Here is a 15420-nt window from a genome sequence, read left to right as displayed (position 1 = left end):
TCTTCTTCTTCTTATCCTTTCATACTCTGTGTGTTCACTCAGAGCTCGGCCAATAGTGAGCGCAAGCGCCTCTCTCACAGTGCAGCCAACCATGTTCAACCAGGAAGAGAAGACTTGCGAGCTGGACACTGAGAATGACACCATTGATGTATCCTGGTATGGACACCCATTTTTTCCTGTGATGCTCTGGCATTGTTGCATTTTTCCATTGTTTTGGGGGTAAGGTGGTGCTAAAATTAGTAGTTTATCTGTTGAAGGTGTGTTGGTCATCTGCTGCTTCTTCATCATCACCATCATCATCACTGTGGCTTTTTCTGCTTGTACTATTCCTCCCTGCATTATTTCTAACTGATCCACTCAACAAATAGCTCCAAATATCTACACATCCGCTAACAAAGCTATGCTAATATGTTGAGGAATTTCACATTCACTTCCTGTTAATTCTTCTCAATAATAGTCTCCCATTATTTAATCTTTTAAAAGCTTTTAATATGATGCAGTAAAGTACGAAATGTTGGGTTTGTATCAACGGTAACTTAACGTAACTCTGATACGTGCTGCTCCATGGTAACTTTAAGAAAGCTGGCCAATCAGAACAGAGTGGGCCTCAAAGGGACAGGAGCTAAAACTGCCTGTTAGAGACAGAGGCTGAACTGAGGGGCTGCATAACTGCCGGTAATAAGGAGTTTTTTTTAACTGTGAATCATGCAAAGATACTCCAATAGAGTCCAAAAATAAAAATTTAGAGCTGGAAATTAGTATAATATGTCCTCTTTAATGGTTTAATAAAAAGCTTGAGAGTGGTTAAAGGGCTGTCTGACTATAACAGAACATGGAAAGTCTTGCAAATGTTATGTAACACACATCTTATTTCAATTTCCAAAGTTTACCTCACGAGAATGTCAAATGACTTCATGTTTGCCAGTGTCCTTTCCAAGCTGTTCTGAACTACACTCTCAGTATTCTTAGATCAGAGGGAAAAAAAGAGGAAATGTACCCAGCTTTCAATCTCAATGAAGCCCTTTCCACAAGTTCAGTTTAACCATAATCGTAATAAACATTTTTAGACTGCTGTAAGAAGCATTCGTCACACTGGCTGGTGTTTTAGTATATTCCTGATAGGTTGATAGGAGTGAGTCTTGTTTTTGTGTTTATTGCTGTTTTGGCTGCCTTGGAGACAAGAAGAGGAAGTGGGGGAAAAAGGTGGAGTAGCTACATGGAAAGATGAAAAGATGGAGAGAGTGTCGAGTGCAGTTATGGGAAAGGTTGGAAAAAGGATGTAACTTTCATGAAATGAATGCGATATTGTTTGGTAATGGAAAGACTCCTAACAGCATGAGGCATACACTCCCTCCACGACCACACACATACTTAAATGTGATTTTCTAAAGCATTTTTTGACACTTGGAATTAAAAAGAAACATGGAAGTATAACAAATCAGTGAAAACACATCTCTGTAAGCTCAGTGGGTATGCATGTTAAGTGTTTTTTTCTCTCATATTTTTGTCTGTCTCCAACCTCCAGTGTCAGCATCGGTTTCTGCCTGCTGGCTAATGGGAAGCACCTCCCATCTCATCTAGGTGAGGCGCACACACACACACACACACACACACACATACACACACACACATGGTCCCTATTACCTTGCTTTCTTTGTGTGGCTACAAGTATGCCGGACCTCACTGTGGTCAATTTGGCAGTTAAGATCAAGATAAAAGAACAATCATGTAAATACAGGGCAACTTGGTGGGCTCTGGCAGTTTAGAAAAGTGTGTGTGTGTTTATTTTAAGTGCGTGGGAGTGTATTGTCTGTGTTCCCTGCATAGTTGTTGTCATGTGGGACATGGCAATACCCTCTGTGTGTTTCTGTATACTGTACAGAGAACAAAATAGCACATAAAGGCACTTCACAATAATAATAGTTTACCACTGTGTGTGTGTGTGTTTGCATGTGGTGAGGCATGCATATAGTATGTCTGTGCAAATATGTCTTTCTGTGTGTGCGCATACATTAAAATGCATTTTTGTGTGTAATGTAGGCATATAGATACAGACGATGGGAATATTCATTTTTTTCTTGCCTTGTCTTGTGTGTGTGTGTCTTTATATGTGTGTATTTTCAAGGCTTTGTCGTGGAGGTTCAGTTGGACAGTGTGAAGCAGAACCAGAAAGAGTCCATCAGGAGGACTCTGTTCCTAGACAGCCAGCAGCCCAGTCTGGTGAAGACCCTCAACCTCACCATTGGAGAACGCTCATGCCATGAAGCTAAGATCTATCTCCGGGTCAGTCACACAAATTGTTTTTACTCCTCAACATCAGGCAGATTGGATATCAGTTTTTGAATGCTGCAAATGCCTTTTAGATATGTTTCTATCAGGTAGACTAACAATGATACATATTCTTTAACCATTAAACAAGATGCTAGTGGCTCTGTGAGGCTAAATGCTAATGTAAAAAGTTAACCATTGTCACCAGTTAGCTATAAACATGACGTACTGAGGCTGAGGGGAATGTCACAAAGTAGAGTATGGGACAGATTAAAATATTGAGTTATATGAAAGTTAAAGGATCACCAGCATCACTACAAATCATCCTGGGGGGTATGAATGTACTGAATTTCGTGGCAATCTATCAAGTAGTTGGTGAGATATTTTGGGTTTAGATTGTTGTATTGGAGGTAAATCATTTTTTATTGAACCATCTGGGTGTTGGGTGACACTGCACTCACCACCATAATTGGAGAGATTTCGGGGAAGAGCTCTCCTCTAGAAAGCACAGCACCGCGGGGCCAATAAAATACAAACAGCAAACTGCTTTGCTCAGCAACAAAAAATCTTGGAAGTTCATTCTCTGCCTCTGGGAACAGTGCATAATCTACATAATCTTGGCTCAAGGTCCACCTATGAGCTTTTTGGAGTTTTCAACTGTATCTGACAGTCAATCTTGTGAGCCTTTTTGGACTGCTGTTCACAGACAATTTATGTGATTTTGTTTAATTTTTCAGTTGTTCTACCAAGGTTGTGTCCCAAGTCTCACTGTAAATAAAACAGCATTGTGCATCTAAATCAAACTTTAGTTTGGGCCCAGTAGCTCTGTAATAACTATAAATCTTCACCTTTGTTTAGACCCTTTGTTTAGGTAACTGGGTTAAAAGTACCCTGTTAACATTTTGCTATAGAGCAATGCATGATGAGCAGGCCCTTAATTTTGTACAATATCTTGTATACAAGAATGCACGCAGCTGCTGGTGTCGGTAATGCACCAATAAATGTAGCATTGAGCCATGAAAGGCAGGGAAGAAGAGGGTGGCAGCAAACATTGATGTAAACAATGACGACTTCAAAATGGCCACAAAGTCAGCTTTGAAAATGTCTTATGGGGAAGAAAATGAAGTCGACGTGTGTGTTAGGGGTTAAGGCTACAAACAGTGGGTTTTGGTGAGAAACTATGAATGTAAATATAACTGTGTTGTTTACCAAAAGAAACCCCAAAAAACCTCCACTGTGCACCTTTAAAGTTGAACAGTTTAAAGCTTGTAACTTCTTGGACTACATCATATAGCTGTTTTCACTTGTGTCACTGTATTGTAGAAACAGTGTTGATGAATAGTTCTGGTCAAAACATATGAGAGTAAGCCCCAGGTTGTTAAATAACTAATTTTTTTCCTTCCTACTTAGACAGGTCATTTACTTATGATGTAACGACTTGTGACTATTCCTCATCTCAGATCTGTGCCTTTTATATCTTTACCACATTTTCCGGTTCTTAATCCTGGCCTTCAGGAACCAGAGCCCTGCTGGTTTTCATTCATGCCATCTAATCAGAGACTGTTTTGCACCTGCAACACCAGGTGAATGCAATTAACTAGTTTGTAGGACAGAGGTTAAAGTCATTTCCTAATTGTCAGGGTTTGAAGTTCCTGTTTGAAGTAGTATTTTGGGAGGTACATGTAACTGAACACAGAAGTGAAATACTACAGTACCAATCTTCTCATCACTCAGTGGTGACCTGATCAAAGAGTATATCTGACAAAAGCACTTATGTCATAGATATTCACTGTAAGGACATAACGATCAGAGCCCTTTGCTCTTTGACAGGAAAAGAGATGGTTTGAATAGAAACTGCCAACCATCCACTTGCCTGTCAGTCAACACTCGTCTGTTTGCAAACCATTTTTTTATTCATTAAAGGGGTCACATAATCTTGGTTGTATCACTTCTTTAGAAAACAGGCTGAATCCTGCATATAGGCCATATATCGCTGTAACATCTGCTTTTGATTTTATATAGTGTGACATGCACATCTTGTACATTTACTTGGAACAGGGCTTCACACAAATCTGCTATAAAAAGCTAGATATTGCTACCCTTGCAGGAAATTGCTAACAATCGTAGATGGCCAGTTTGGTTTTTTTTTACCAATTTTCTATGCATTTATTTTTGTCTGTGTAGCATTTTTAAACTGGCCCTACCACACATGTATAGTATTGTTTTGTTCATAAACTTATCATTTTACTAAAGTACCAGGAACCCATGACACAAAAATGTACAAATGTGAAGTCATAATCATACACAGCTGTAAAGGTTGTAAAAAAAAAAATACTGTTTAACTATTCAACTTGTTTTTTCTTTGAAAATGCATGCCACTGTAAATCAATGAAAATATGACTAATTCCTAGTTGCAAATATATCTTTCAAAATGTTTCAACTCGACATAAATAAATTTATGTTACTATAAATAGAAAATGCTCAGTAACAGATGGGTGCCATTTATCAATCCATGTAGATGACACATGGCCTGTCATCACTTCCTCCACAATGACTCATACAGTTGCATCTCTGTCTGTTGCAGGGTGAAGAGGAGTTTCGGGATAAACTCTCTCCCATTTACATCAGCCTGAACTTTAGTCTGGATCCTCAAGCCCCAGTGGACCAGCATGGTCTCAGACCTATCCTGAACTATCAGACAGAGCAGTTTATTCAACAGAAGGTATGTCTATGAACTCACATGAGTAAAGTTATTTACCTCATAATATCATAGTGCAGAAAAGGTCACACAGTAGTCTACATCAGGCATGTCCAAACTATTCCTTAAAGGTTCATGTGGCTGTAGGCTTTCATTCCAACCAAGCAGGAGCACACCAGACTTAACTAGTTTAATCAACTGATCTCAGTATTTAGACAGTTGATTGGTTGAATCGTGTATTCCTTTGGTTGGAACATAAACCTGCAGGCACATGGCCCTTTACGGAATAGTTTGGACATGCCTGGACTACACCATAAACTGCTCTCTGTGATTGGTCATTACTGAAGCGCATAATGCATTCCCCCCACTAATAACCTATTCAGTCTTTGCTCCATGTTTCTGGCTGAGCCCAGAGTGCGTTGATGCTGATTGTTGGAAAAATTGCAAAAATTTGTTGGCCACACCCACTCACACGCACTACCCACCAGAGCTTAAGACCTGGATCTGCTGTTGTGCCCTATCTCAGGGAAATTTGTAATTTCATGTGTTTCAGATTTTTATTAGATTGTGTATTTCATTTGATAACAATGCAAGAAATCATGGACTGAAACACATCATTTAACTCAGGAAGTCGACTTGGTTTAATTGCTACACAGCACTTTCACATCCAACAGTGAAGGTTGGACAAAAATGTTCCTTTTTCCTTTTCCAAAAACTGTCACAACTAAAAACTTTCACATGAAATAGGCTAATTTCATCTCGATTGATGGCCCCAATCAATCCAAATATGCATGCTGTCAGCGAATGAGTTCAGTGTGAATCAGACATTAGTTTATACTGTCTACTGTTTTAATATGATGTTGGAAAAGCCCTTTTTAGAAATTTAGGGTTGAGAAGCTTTGCCCAAATTTCAAACCTGGATATCCATGAGGCACTGTGCCCTTTCATTTGTCTTTGGAAGCTCAAATCTCACAAGGATATGAAGTGTATCTGTGTCGACTTGTAAAGTGTATCTATATATTGCATTACCACACTAAACATCTAGACCACACCACTCATACAGCCACACGCCTTGCATTTTATGACCTAAACAGATGGTCACCACAACGATTACCAGCAAAGAAAGAGAGAGCAGAACACATGGCCTGATGAATATTTTCACAATACCTTACCGACACACATTCAACCTCTCGAAAAACCACAGCACATCTCCCGCTGTTTACATTTTGCGCGCAGGAAATTTATTTGAATGGCAAAGACGGAGGTTACAGGCTGCCATCTTCAAATTGAAATCAAATGTAAGGCCTCCTTTATAGTGCTGAAGCCCATATGGTTAGAGGTTGAGGGTCAGAGCTGATGGAGCGAGAGCTGATTACTGCACTCTGGTCTCCATCGGTAGTTTTTTTTCTTTGTTTCTAAGAGTCGGAGGGTTTATGGAGGACTGGCGAGTCATGGCTGTGCAAAAACACAGAGGGAGGACTGACAGCTCTGTTTGGGTGGGGCGGCGCTCGGCCCTCAGACATCTGGTTGTGGTTTGTTTATGTATGTTGCCAGTGCTCTCCTTCACCAGGCGAGAGCCGTAGCCCTGAAAGCGTGCACATGTTTATGTGAGTGATATAAGGGGAAGTGTGTATGTGATGTGGCTGTGTGTGTATATCATGTGCTTGTAACTGGCTGTTTTTAACAGAATACACCCAACTTTCTTTTTTTTTTCAGCCCAAAAACTTTTTAAGGCAACACTATCGATCAAATCTGTTGTCGCTCTCTCTTCTCTTCAAATGAAATCCTCATATGAAAGGAACTGAAGGACTTTTTGATCCATTGCTCAGTGAGCCTAAGTGATGACAACACAGATGCAAAAATCATCAATGATCCCAGTAGAGTATGGACCCTGATGCTTCATGCTAACACTTTAGTTTCCACTAGGCACTTGAACAGCTAGCCTGCCTTACTGTGAATTCCCATTTCAGTGTCAGTCCATGTCCTTTATAGCATTGTAGATCATCAGTGCTGACTGGCTGATTGTGAACTGTTATATAACTGTATGTTACAAGTTATGAAAAATGAGCACAACCCATTTACGACACCCAGCAAGTTAATCTGAAAATTATGTGCTTGCTGCCATCAAGCTGTTAAATTTTTAATATTAAGGCAATGATGTAGCAAATGTACTATGGTGTAAAGTTAAATCACTGATGGGTGTGGTTACAATCCAACAGACACAGCAAAGCTTAAAGTTATAATCTTCGATCCCCCTTTTCATTAAGTCAAACCGCATTTATGACAATGAATGGATGCTATTGTTAAAGATCCCTTTCAAACATACATTAAGAGTTTTAAATACTTTGCATGGAGAATGTGAAAACTTGGCACCTATATTACCAACAATGCAGCTTTATCGATGACAGCTCATTTGGAGATTTGGTGTGGTATGCTAGTAGCTGCTAATGTAGCCTCGAGTAGGCCTTGGTATCAGTACTTGATACCTTTAAGGTATTGAAATACATCGATATCAAGTAGTATTGAAATGTCTCCCATCAAACGATACCTGCAATTGATCATTTGCACCCAGAGCTAGAAAATAGGACTATATGTATGATTTGTATACGTCTATGCACATACACACATACAATTTATAATATTCGCATGTGATGTACGCTGTGACCCACATGCTAGTGAGCATTTTGTGTTTAGTAAATATTAAAAAGACTTTCAAAATGTATTTGTGCATAAATCAAATCATTTAGATGTAGAGGAGTGGTGGCATTTTATGCAATTTAATGCTTCTGTTAACATGATGGGTAAGAATGAAGTGCTCAATTGTAATTTTTTAAATGATACCCAGCCCTAGCCTTGAGCTATTAGCCTTAAATAGAGATGAGGAGCAGGCTACAGAGGTATGGTAACCCTTTAGAGTTCATTAAGTTTCTAAGTTTGTTGTCTTAAGCTATAAACGACGCTCTCAAGTGACATCACTAGAGGCAATTTGCTCAGCTCTCTGAAGAGGCACAAATTAAATTAAGCTTTTTCACATATGGAGTAATACCCCCCAAAATTGAGTTCCCCTTGTAGCTCTAGTCTATACCATAAAGATGAGGTACTAATTGATTAAACAGTTCCCAGGTAAGTATTATACTATTGTTATAATAGCTAATTCATATTCTTAATGTGTTAGTGCTCCACAGTCACTGAACATAGTCTTAGCATGAAGCACAGCCAATGATACACCAGGTATACTTTTAAAGTCTGTGTTTTCCTGGCTTCAAATCCCTAAGTCAGACAACATGCCAGAAGAATGGTATATTCCTTTAAAAGCTGGAGGGAAACATGGGTCACATGGATCAAATGAATGAGAAGATGTGGAGATGAAAGTAAAAAAAAAAAGATGAAAAGTGTTCAGATGGAGGGGAAGATAAGTTGGGACTCATTACTTGATCTTAGTAAGTCTATTATAGAGCGTGTGTGCTCCTGTCTGTTTGGTGTTAAATGACCAATAGCTTTTGGGTCCCGGGCTGAAAATAAAACCGGGGACTTGAATGAACGATCTCCACTGAGACATTGTTAACTATTGCCAGGCTGATTCTTTGCACTCTGTAGTCCTCCATAGCATTCTTTTAGGAATCTAATGTGTCCCATATGTTGGAGAGATGAGGGTACGGCAACAATGACAGTGCGGCTCAGTGAGCTACATAGGGGGAAAACAAATGGTGGAGAGAGAGAAAAAGAAAGAAGAGAATATCAGGAAAAAAGCTCAAGGGACGCTCTGGAAAAGACAATACCGTCAAATCAAATCTCATTTATCTGTTCTTGCGGTTTTTACCCAGTCATCTGTCACGTACGACTGAAGAGCAGATTTAGCCCTAACCTCTTTAAAATTCGAGGGGTTTTTACTCCTTTTGATCGAGGCTTTTCCACAAAAATGTAATACTTGTTTAGATGGAATTAATCATCCTTTCATTCTCTTAAACCTTCACCATGTTTTCTCTGTTCTCCCCTTTCTTCTTCCCCACATGTAAAGCCCATATTATGTTCATCCTGGAAACATGAAAGAGTTCTTCTTTCACGCAACTTTTTGGCATCTAATTGTTGCAAATATTGTTACAGTGTTGTGAATGTATTGAGGACGTGTATACGCTATTTTCTCTCATCCTTTCATTATATCATGAATCTAATTAATGGCAGCGGCACCAGAATGAGTTTTGAAGTGGGGAGGGGCATCCAGCTTTTGATGACATAATATGCTAGTAAACTTTTTCAAGTCAATTTCCTTTCAATCTCACCACAGCCTACTGTTTTTGTACAACTAAAATATGGTGAGCAAAATGGTAACAGCTTTTTTTCTTTTTTAACACAATGGTCCGCCAACTAGGAGCTAAAAAGGTTCATTTCAAAAAGAGCATCCTGAGTCCTGTCCCTCATGTTACACTGGAACCAATCAACCAGCCAAGATTCCAATGAAAATCTTTACAGAGTCTTTACATCTAATATGCCTACTAACTATGGGCATGCATCTCTCTAATATAAGATGATCCAATATGTATCTAGATACATAGGGTACAATACAATTCAGGGACGATACATTTGGAACGATTCGATACGATTCAATACAGTTAGTTTCTTGTTTAAGTAGACATTCATTTTACATATAATTAACATTAGTCAATCCTTTAAATGTGGCATTGCTTACCTTCAAATAGATATATTTTATAAAAAGTATTTTTCTTACTTTTGACATGTATCAGTTCAGAACCATGTCATTGTGTTTATTACTGTAATACATTGCACTTTGAGAACTTTGCAAAGCTCCTCTGACAATGACAACAAACTTAATATTCAATCTTCACTATTGGCACAAATTAGGGCCAAAGAAACTAGTAAAGCATATGAAAGAAATAAAACATTTGGACAGAGTTCTGTGTAGGCTCAGATCAGAGAACAATGTCACAATGTCAGTGCGTGAGCCAACACAAGAGAGTTAATGCAGCAGTAACAGTAAGCCTGTTTCCCCGTGTCGCCTCACTAAGTGAGTGTTGAGATAAATCGTGCTTCCGCTGTACTTTAGTGCTGTTTTACACTCCTTACATATTGCAATGATTTTATCTAGTGTTCTGTTCTTCTTTTAAAATCCAAATCTCTTCCAAACTTTCAGACTTGAAGGTGTATTACAAATCACGTTGGTGGTGTCGGACATGTTTGTCTTTCCCTCACAAGCGGAGCGCTATCTTAATGTTACTGTGACAAGTCTTGCGAGAGTTTTATGAGAGAGTGAGAGAGAGAGAGAGAGAGAGAGAGAGAAAGAGGTGTACACTGAGCAGACAGAGCTTTCAGCAGCTGATTCATAACTTTATAATTGGGCCATTGGCTGATTCAAAGTACATTTAGACCAATCCAGGAATTTGTGTATCGATGCACTTACTTCTTTTAAATTTAAACAGATTTCTGATTTGTATCAGTTATTTGTAACACATATACCTCTAACTATAGAATGTACAAAAAATCTGCACATAGTAAGCGTGACGTCACCAATAGGTTCGTGGACTGCCATTTGAAGCCTCAAATTTGGCAATTTGACTGTCACCGTCTTGGATTTTTGGAGCCAGAAGGGGCCATAGAGGCAGACACAAAGTCGGATCCCCCCCCCTTTTCCAGTATCAGTGGTGTAAGGCTTCCTTGAACATGCACTCCCTCGAAAGCTTTTCTCTCTCTATACCTTTGGACTCTTTGTTCCCTGAATGCCTCTCTCTCTTTCAGCCATCATATCTATCCCTCGCTCCTCCCTCTTCCTCCATTGACCTCTATACTGTCTTTCCCAGGCCCAGATTCAGCTCGATTGTGGAGAGGATAACATCTGTGTCCCTGACCTGAAGTTGGCTGTTTATGGGTGAGATGAAATCACCTTTCAATTACTTTACCTGTTTCAACAAACACAACTTAAACCCTCGGGCTATGCAATGCTAATCTGCCACAGTTTCCTTCCTCTGTGACCAATATAACACAGCTCAACCTATACCAAGGAAAGCTCTTATATCTGCTATATGGAACACACAGTGTCTGGGGGGTCTTTCTTCTGGTGTACATGAAGGGATAAATTATGTTTTTGGTTAGTGCAGACTGAACAGAAGAGGAAGAGCTGCATAGTTAGCATGAGCTACAGATGCTGTCTTGGCTGAACAGACAAAGTAAACAACACTATTCACAGGAACCACATGCAAAAAAGATACTAAAGCACAGACCACACTGGGCACAGCAATATTAACTTAGGTTCTTTGCCATTTTTCCTTTTATAAATGTGTTTTGGCTAATGAGTTACTGAACAGTTGCCTATTCATGCATCCCACTAATATGAAGCAACATTAGCATTCATTCAGTGTTGTGTTTTTAACCATTGGAAATATAAATTAAATTCCTTTTAGCTTTATTTTGGTCTCCTGCTACTTGTTGCTTGTAGTAACGTTGATGAGAGCCGTGAGAGTGAACCAAGACAGTTAATGCTGTTATACTAAAACATTCATTTAATCCATTGGTAATATACAAGTATCGATTTGATGCCACTTTAACTACACTGGAAGGTGATTGGTACTAAACAACACTGACTAAATATAATCAAGTAAATGTACCTTTAAATAGTGCTATTTTCAGATATTGTTTGTTATCCATCATTTTAAAGGTAAGTCAGGTATTGTAGGATTGTGTGTCATGATAAAAAACAAATAAGGTGGAGTTTTATGAATGTATGATCACATTTATATCATGGCCACTTACCAAAAAATGTGTTTATCGTCAGTCAAATGTACCCTGTGGAGTTTTTGACCACTGTTAGCACTATTAAGCAATGTTTTTTTATGGTTGCAACTAACGATTATCTTAAGCATTAATCTGTCAATGTTCTCAATGAATCGATTAGTTATTTGATCCATAAAATGTTAGAAAATGGTAAAAAAAAATTGTTTTGCCTTGTTTTGTCTAGAACCCAAAGATACTCAGTTTACTGTTATAGAAGAAAGATAGAAGAAAATATTCAAATGAGAGAAGCTGAAACCAGAGAATTTGGACTCAAAACGATTAGCTGAAAATCAAAAGAGTTGGACATCACTGTACATATTCCTGACGCTGGTTTCAAGTTATTCTACTGATTGAAAGTTGGCGGCTGTAAAGCTGTCCAGCAAGTGCAGGGAAGAAGAAAGTGCAAGCAAGCAAACATGGTTGAAAACAATGCAGGCTTTAATATATTCCAAGAATAGTTTTTTTTTTTTTTAATGGTTTATGAGGTAGAAAACACATTCAACTTAGATAATTGTCTTGGGTTACAAGAAAGATAGTTAAATGTGACGAGTGAAAGACGATGAAAAAGAAGAAGCTTTGGAATGAGATACAAGAAGAGTTTAAGATGTGGAAATAAATATGATATATGTTCTATGAGAGTATTTAAGACACAAATGATGGGTCGCTTGTTTAAAACTCATACCATGCCTGCGCTGGAATACACATCTATCAGAAAGACTCCCGGCTCTTGGCATGCTTTCATATTATTGTTAATTAATCATCTCTTTTTGTTTTTGAATGGACGTCAGCCACATACTGTATTTGGCATAAGTTTGAGTTCATTCACAAAGACACACACACACACACACACATGCACGCACATGCTCAGACTTTATCCTCTCAGCCAGCCGCTGTTATGAGGAGTGTTTTGCATTACATGGCCATGTGATTTCTCTTAACTGCAGAAATACAATCAGCGCTAAAAGTTTCCCATGAAAACTCAAAGATCTGCTGTTGTAGTAGCCAAGGGACCAAACTCCAATGATTCAGCACTTTCACTAAACTGAATTTCCCTTCACTGACATACTATAAGACGCAGTGTTTCCAAGAATTTGCAAACAGTGGGATGTTTAACATTCACAACGCAGAGGTCTCGTCACCGGTGTTTGACATGTCTCTGGCTTCAGTTAAGATTCAGAGCTTCGTTATCCGCTGTTATATTTTCCCAGCAAATGACTCTCATTGAAGTTAACATCTCAACTATAAGCTGCACACTTCTCTCCACTCTCTGCATCTGCTGACTGTTGGTGTTAGGCCATCAGCGTCAGCTTCCTCTGCATTTGCTAAACTTGCCGGGCGCCTAATTAAAATCATCTGGTGGATGTCTTACCTAGCGAGGGGTCACTGCGTCCAGACCCTCTGAAGACAGGGTGGGGGAGGGGTGGAGGAAACATGAAATGAAAGAGGAACCTCAAATTTTGACCCCTCAACCAGACGCCTTTCTCGTCTTTCTGCTCAATAGAAACATGAATTTACTACCGCAGAGCTGTTTTGGGGGAGGAGGGGGTGGGGGGGGGGGGGGGGGTGGGGGTGGGGGTGGGTTGAAGTCGGAGGGCGTCGAGAGGATTTATCACTACACTGAAAGTGTGTTTTGTGCACGGGGGGGGCGTCACTGTGAACATACCGAATATAGGTGGGGGTCAGTTTCCTGAGACAAATCACAGTGATCAGATTTGGGTCATTTCCCAGGTCAGTCACGGACAGATACGCAGGAGAAAATGGCCTTTGGGGGACTGTCTAAAACACAGATGCATTGTCTGGAAAGAGTGCACGTCGCTGCTTTTCATTACATTTTACAATCGCTTCTTAGGCATTTTGGTCATGCTTTGCACCAAGTGACTGAAGGCAGCAGTGGAGACAGCATGAACTGTGCCAGCGTATAAAGGCTGCTGTTTTCACTCATTGTAATTGTAGATAAACAGGCTGTTCTAGACTGACAGAAAATAATGGCTGTGTAATAGAAACTCGCTTAATAAAAAATACATCAATCATCATCAGTACAACAGGCGCATTATCGTTATACATTTTTTTTATCTTGATTTCTTGATCTCTGGATTATATGTGTGTTTGAATTTAACTTTAACTTCAACTTGAACTTTATTTATATAGCACTTTAAATACCACATAGTTGATCCAAAGTGCTTCACACAGAGGAAAAACACAGACACAGACACACACAAAAATACACAATAAAAACACAATAATAAAAATTAAGAAATAATAAAAAATGACTGTAAATACATTAATAAAAGTACATGGTCATATAGAACACATAGAGACTTAAGGTGAAACACCCTTAGCTGTTTTTTTATTTTTTATGTGTTTTTGTCAGACACAGTTGAAAGCTAGGGAGTAGAAGTAGTAGTGGTTAAAAGAGTATGGTTTAGAACCTGCTCTATGTGTAAAGAGCCTTGAGATGACTTTGTTGTGATTTGGCGTTATACAAATAAAGATTGATTGATTGATTGATTGATTGAAGTATGTTTTTAGGTGATTCTTGAAAGTCGTGATAATTTAAATTTAAGATATAGAATAAACCACAAAATAGTCATTGTGCATTATAGAAGACATAGTATAGTACATTACTAGTGCTGATCAAGTCTATATAGTTTGAGAATACTGCTTTTAAAACTCACTGGTCACTAGGGCATCGGTACTCGGTTAAGGTATCGACTGAAATAAATCAAGTAGTATCAAAACGTCTCCCGTCAAACAATACCTGCAATCAATCCTTTTTCTACCCAGAGCTAGAACATATGACTAGTTGTATGAACTTGCTCACAACCAATCAATGCAAACATTCTTGGATTTAATGCGACATGTGATTGGCCCACTGCCACAGCAGCTACAACCCGTCTGTGGTAGTGAATCCTTGGTGAATTTGAGTTAGCAGGCGTAGCAGTTCAGCAGCCAAGATGCCACCTAAACACTCTAAAGTGTGGCTACACTAACCGCCTGTTAAACTGGATCTATTGGTGTCAGTATCACTTTAAGGGTACTTTGGTACTGGTATTGTCATTTTTTAAATGATACCCAGCCCTAATGGTCTCACTCGCTGTGTTTAAAACGAATCCTCCAAAGTTCAGTAGCTTTAAAGTTGAACTAATCAATATTCATATTAACAAATAGATCAAAGGACAGTGTGCAACATAGCATTACTTGTAGTGATGAACTAACCACCCATGTCTGCAGTTCTTCTCAGCTCATTATTTTGGTTTTAAGGCCAACAACTTCACTGTTTTAGTTCAGTCTCACTGCTCTCATCAATCTCGCTCCCAGCCGCAGCAGCAGGAAGCTTTTTCAAGGGAAAACCTCTAAAAACCTCCTTTCAGTCCTCAGCATGAGAGCTACTTGTGATTGACATAGTGAAGCCAAAACATAAAACATAAAGTACTAGGGAGGATGGTGATATATAAACTCTTTACTGGATATGTTTGATATCTGTTTTAATTAAGTTGGTTTTATTAATCCACATCATAAAAAAGAGACTTTTTAGAATATTACACGTTATTATTAACAGTATGGGTGCTCCAATTTAGTTTCAGCTATGTGGGGGCGGGGGGGGGGACTCTATTAAACTATTAACTTCAAAGGGTGCATCAGTTGTGGCAATAAAACATTGATAAGAAGCG

The 15420-nt window shown here is 39.0% G+C and overlaps 1 protein-coding gene across 1 annotated transcript in view; it reads left to right on the top strand.

Annotated features, from left to right (window-relative positions):
* The window catches only part of LOC128354979 (integrin alpha-5-like), a 47063-nt gene that overhangs the window by 22955 nt on the left and 8688 nt on the right, over positions 1-15420 (top strand). Inside the window, exons 15-19 of the mRNA XM_053315106.1 lie at positions 43-156; positions 1526-1581; positions 2126-2283; positions 4853-4990; positions 10780-10847. Of these exons, the coding sequence (XP_053171081.1) occupies positions 43-156; positions 1526-1581; positions 2126-2283; positions 4853-4990; positions 10780-10847 (534 nt within the window). The remainder of the gene's footprint in view (positions 1-42; positions 157-1525; positions 1582-2125; positions 2284-4852; positions 4991-10779; positions 10848-15420) is intronic.

The sequence above is a fragment of the Scomber japonicus genome, chromosome 3 (assembly GCF_027409825.1).
Source record: "Scomber japonicus isolate fScoJap1 chromosome 3, fScoJap1.pri, whole genome shotgun sequence".
Taxonomy (NCBI): Eukaryota; Metazoa; Chordata; class Actinopteri; order Scombriformes; family Scombridae; genus Scomber; species Scomber japonicus.
The sequence above is the reverse complement of the archived record's forward strand: the minus strand, read 5'-3'. Positions and strand labels throughout refer to the sequence as shown.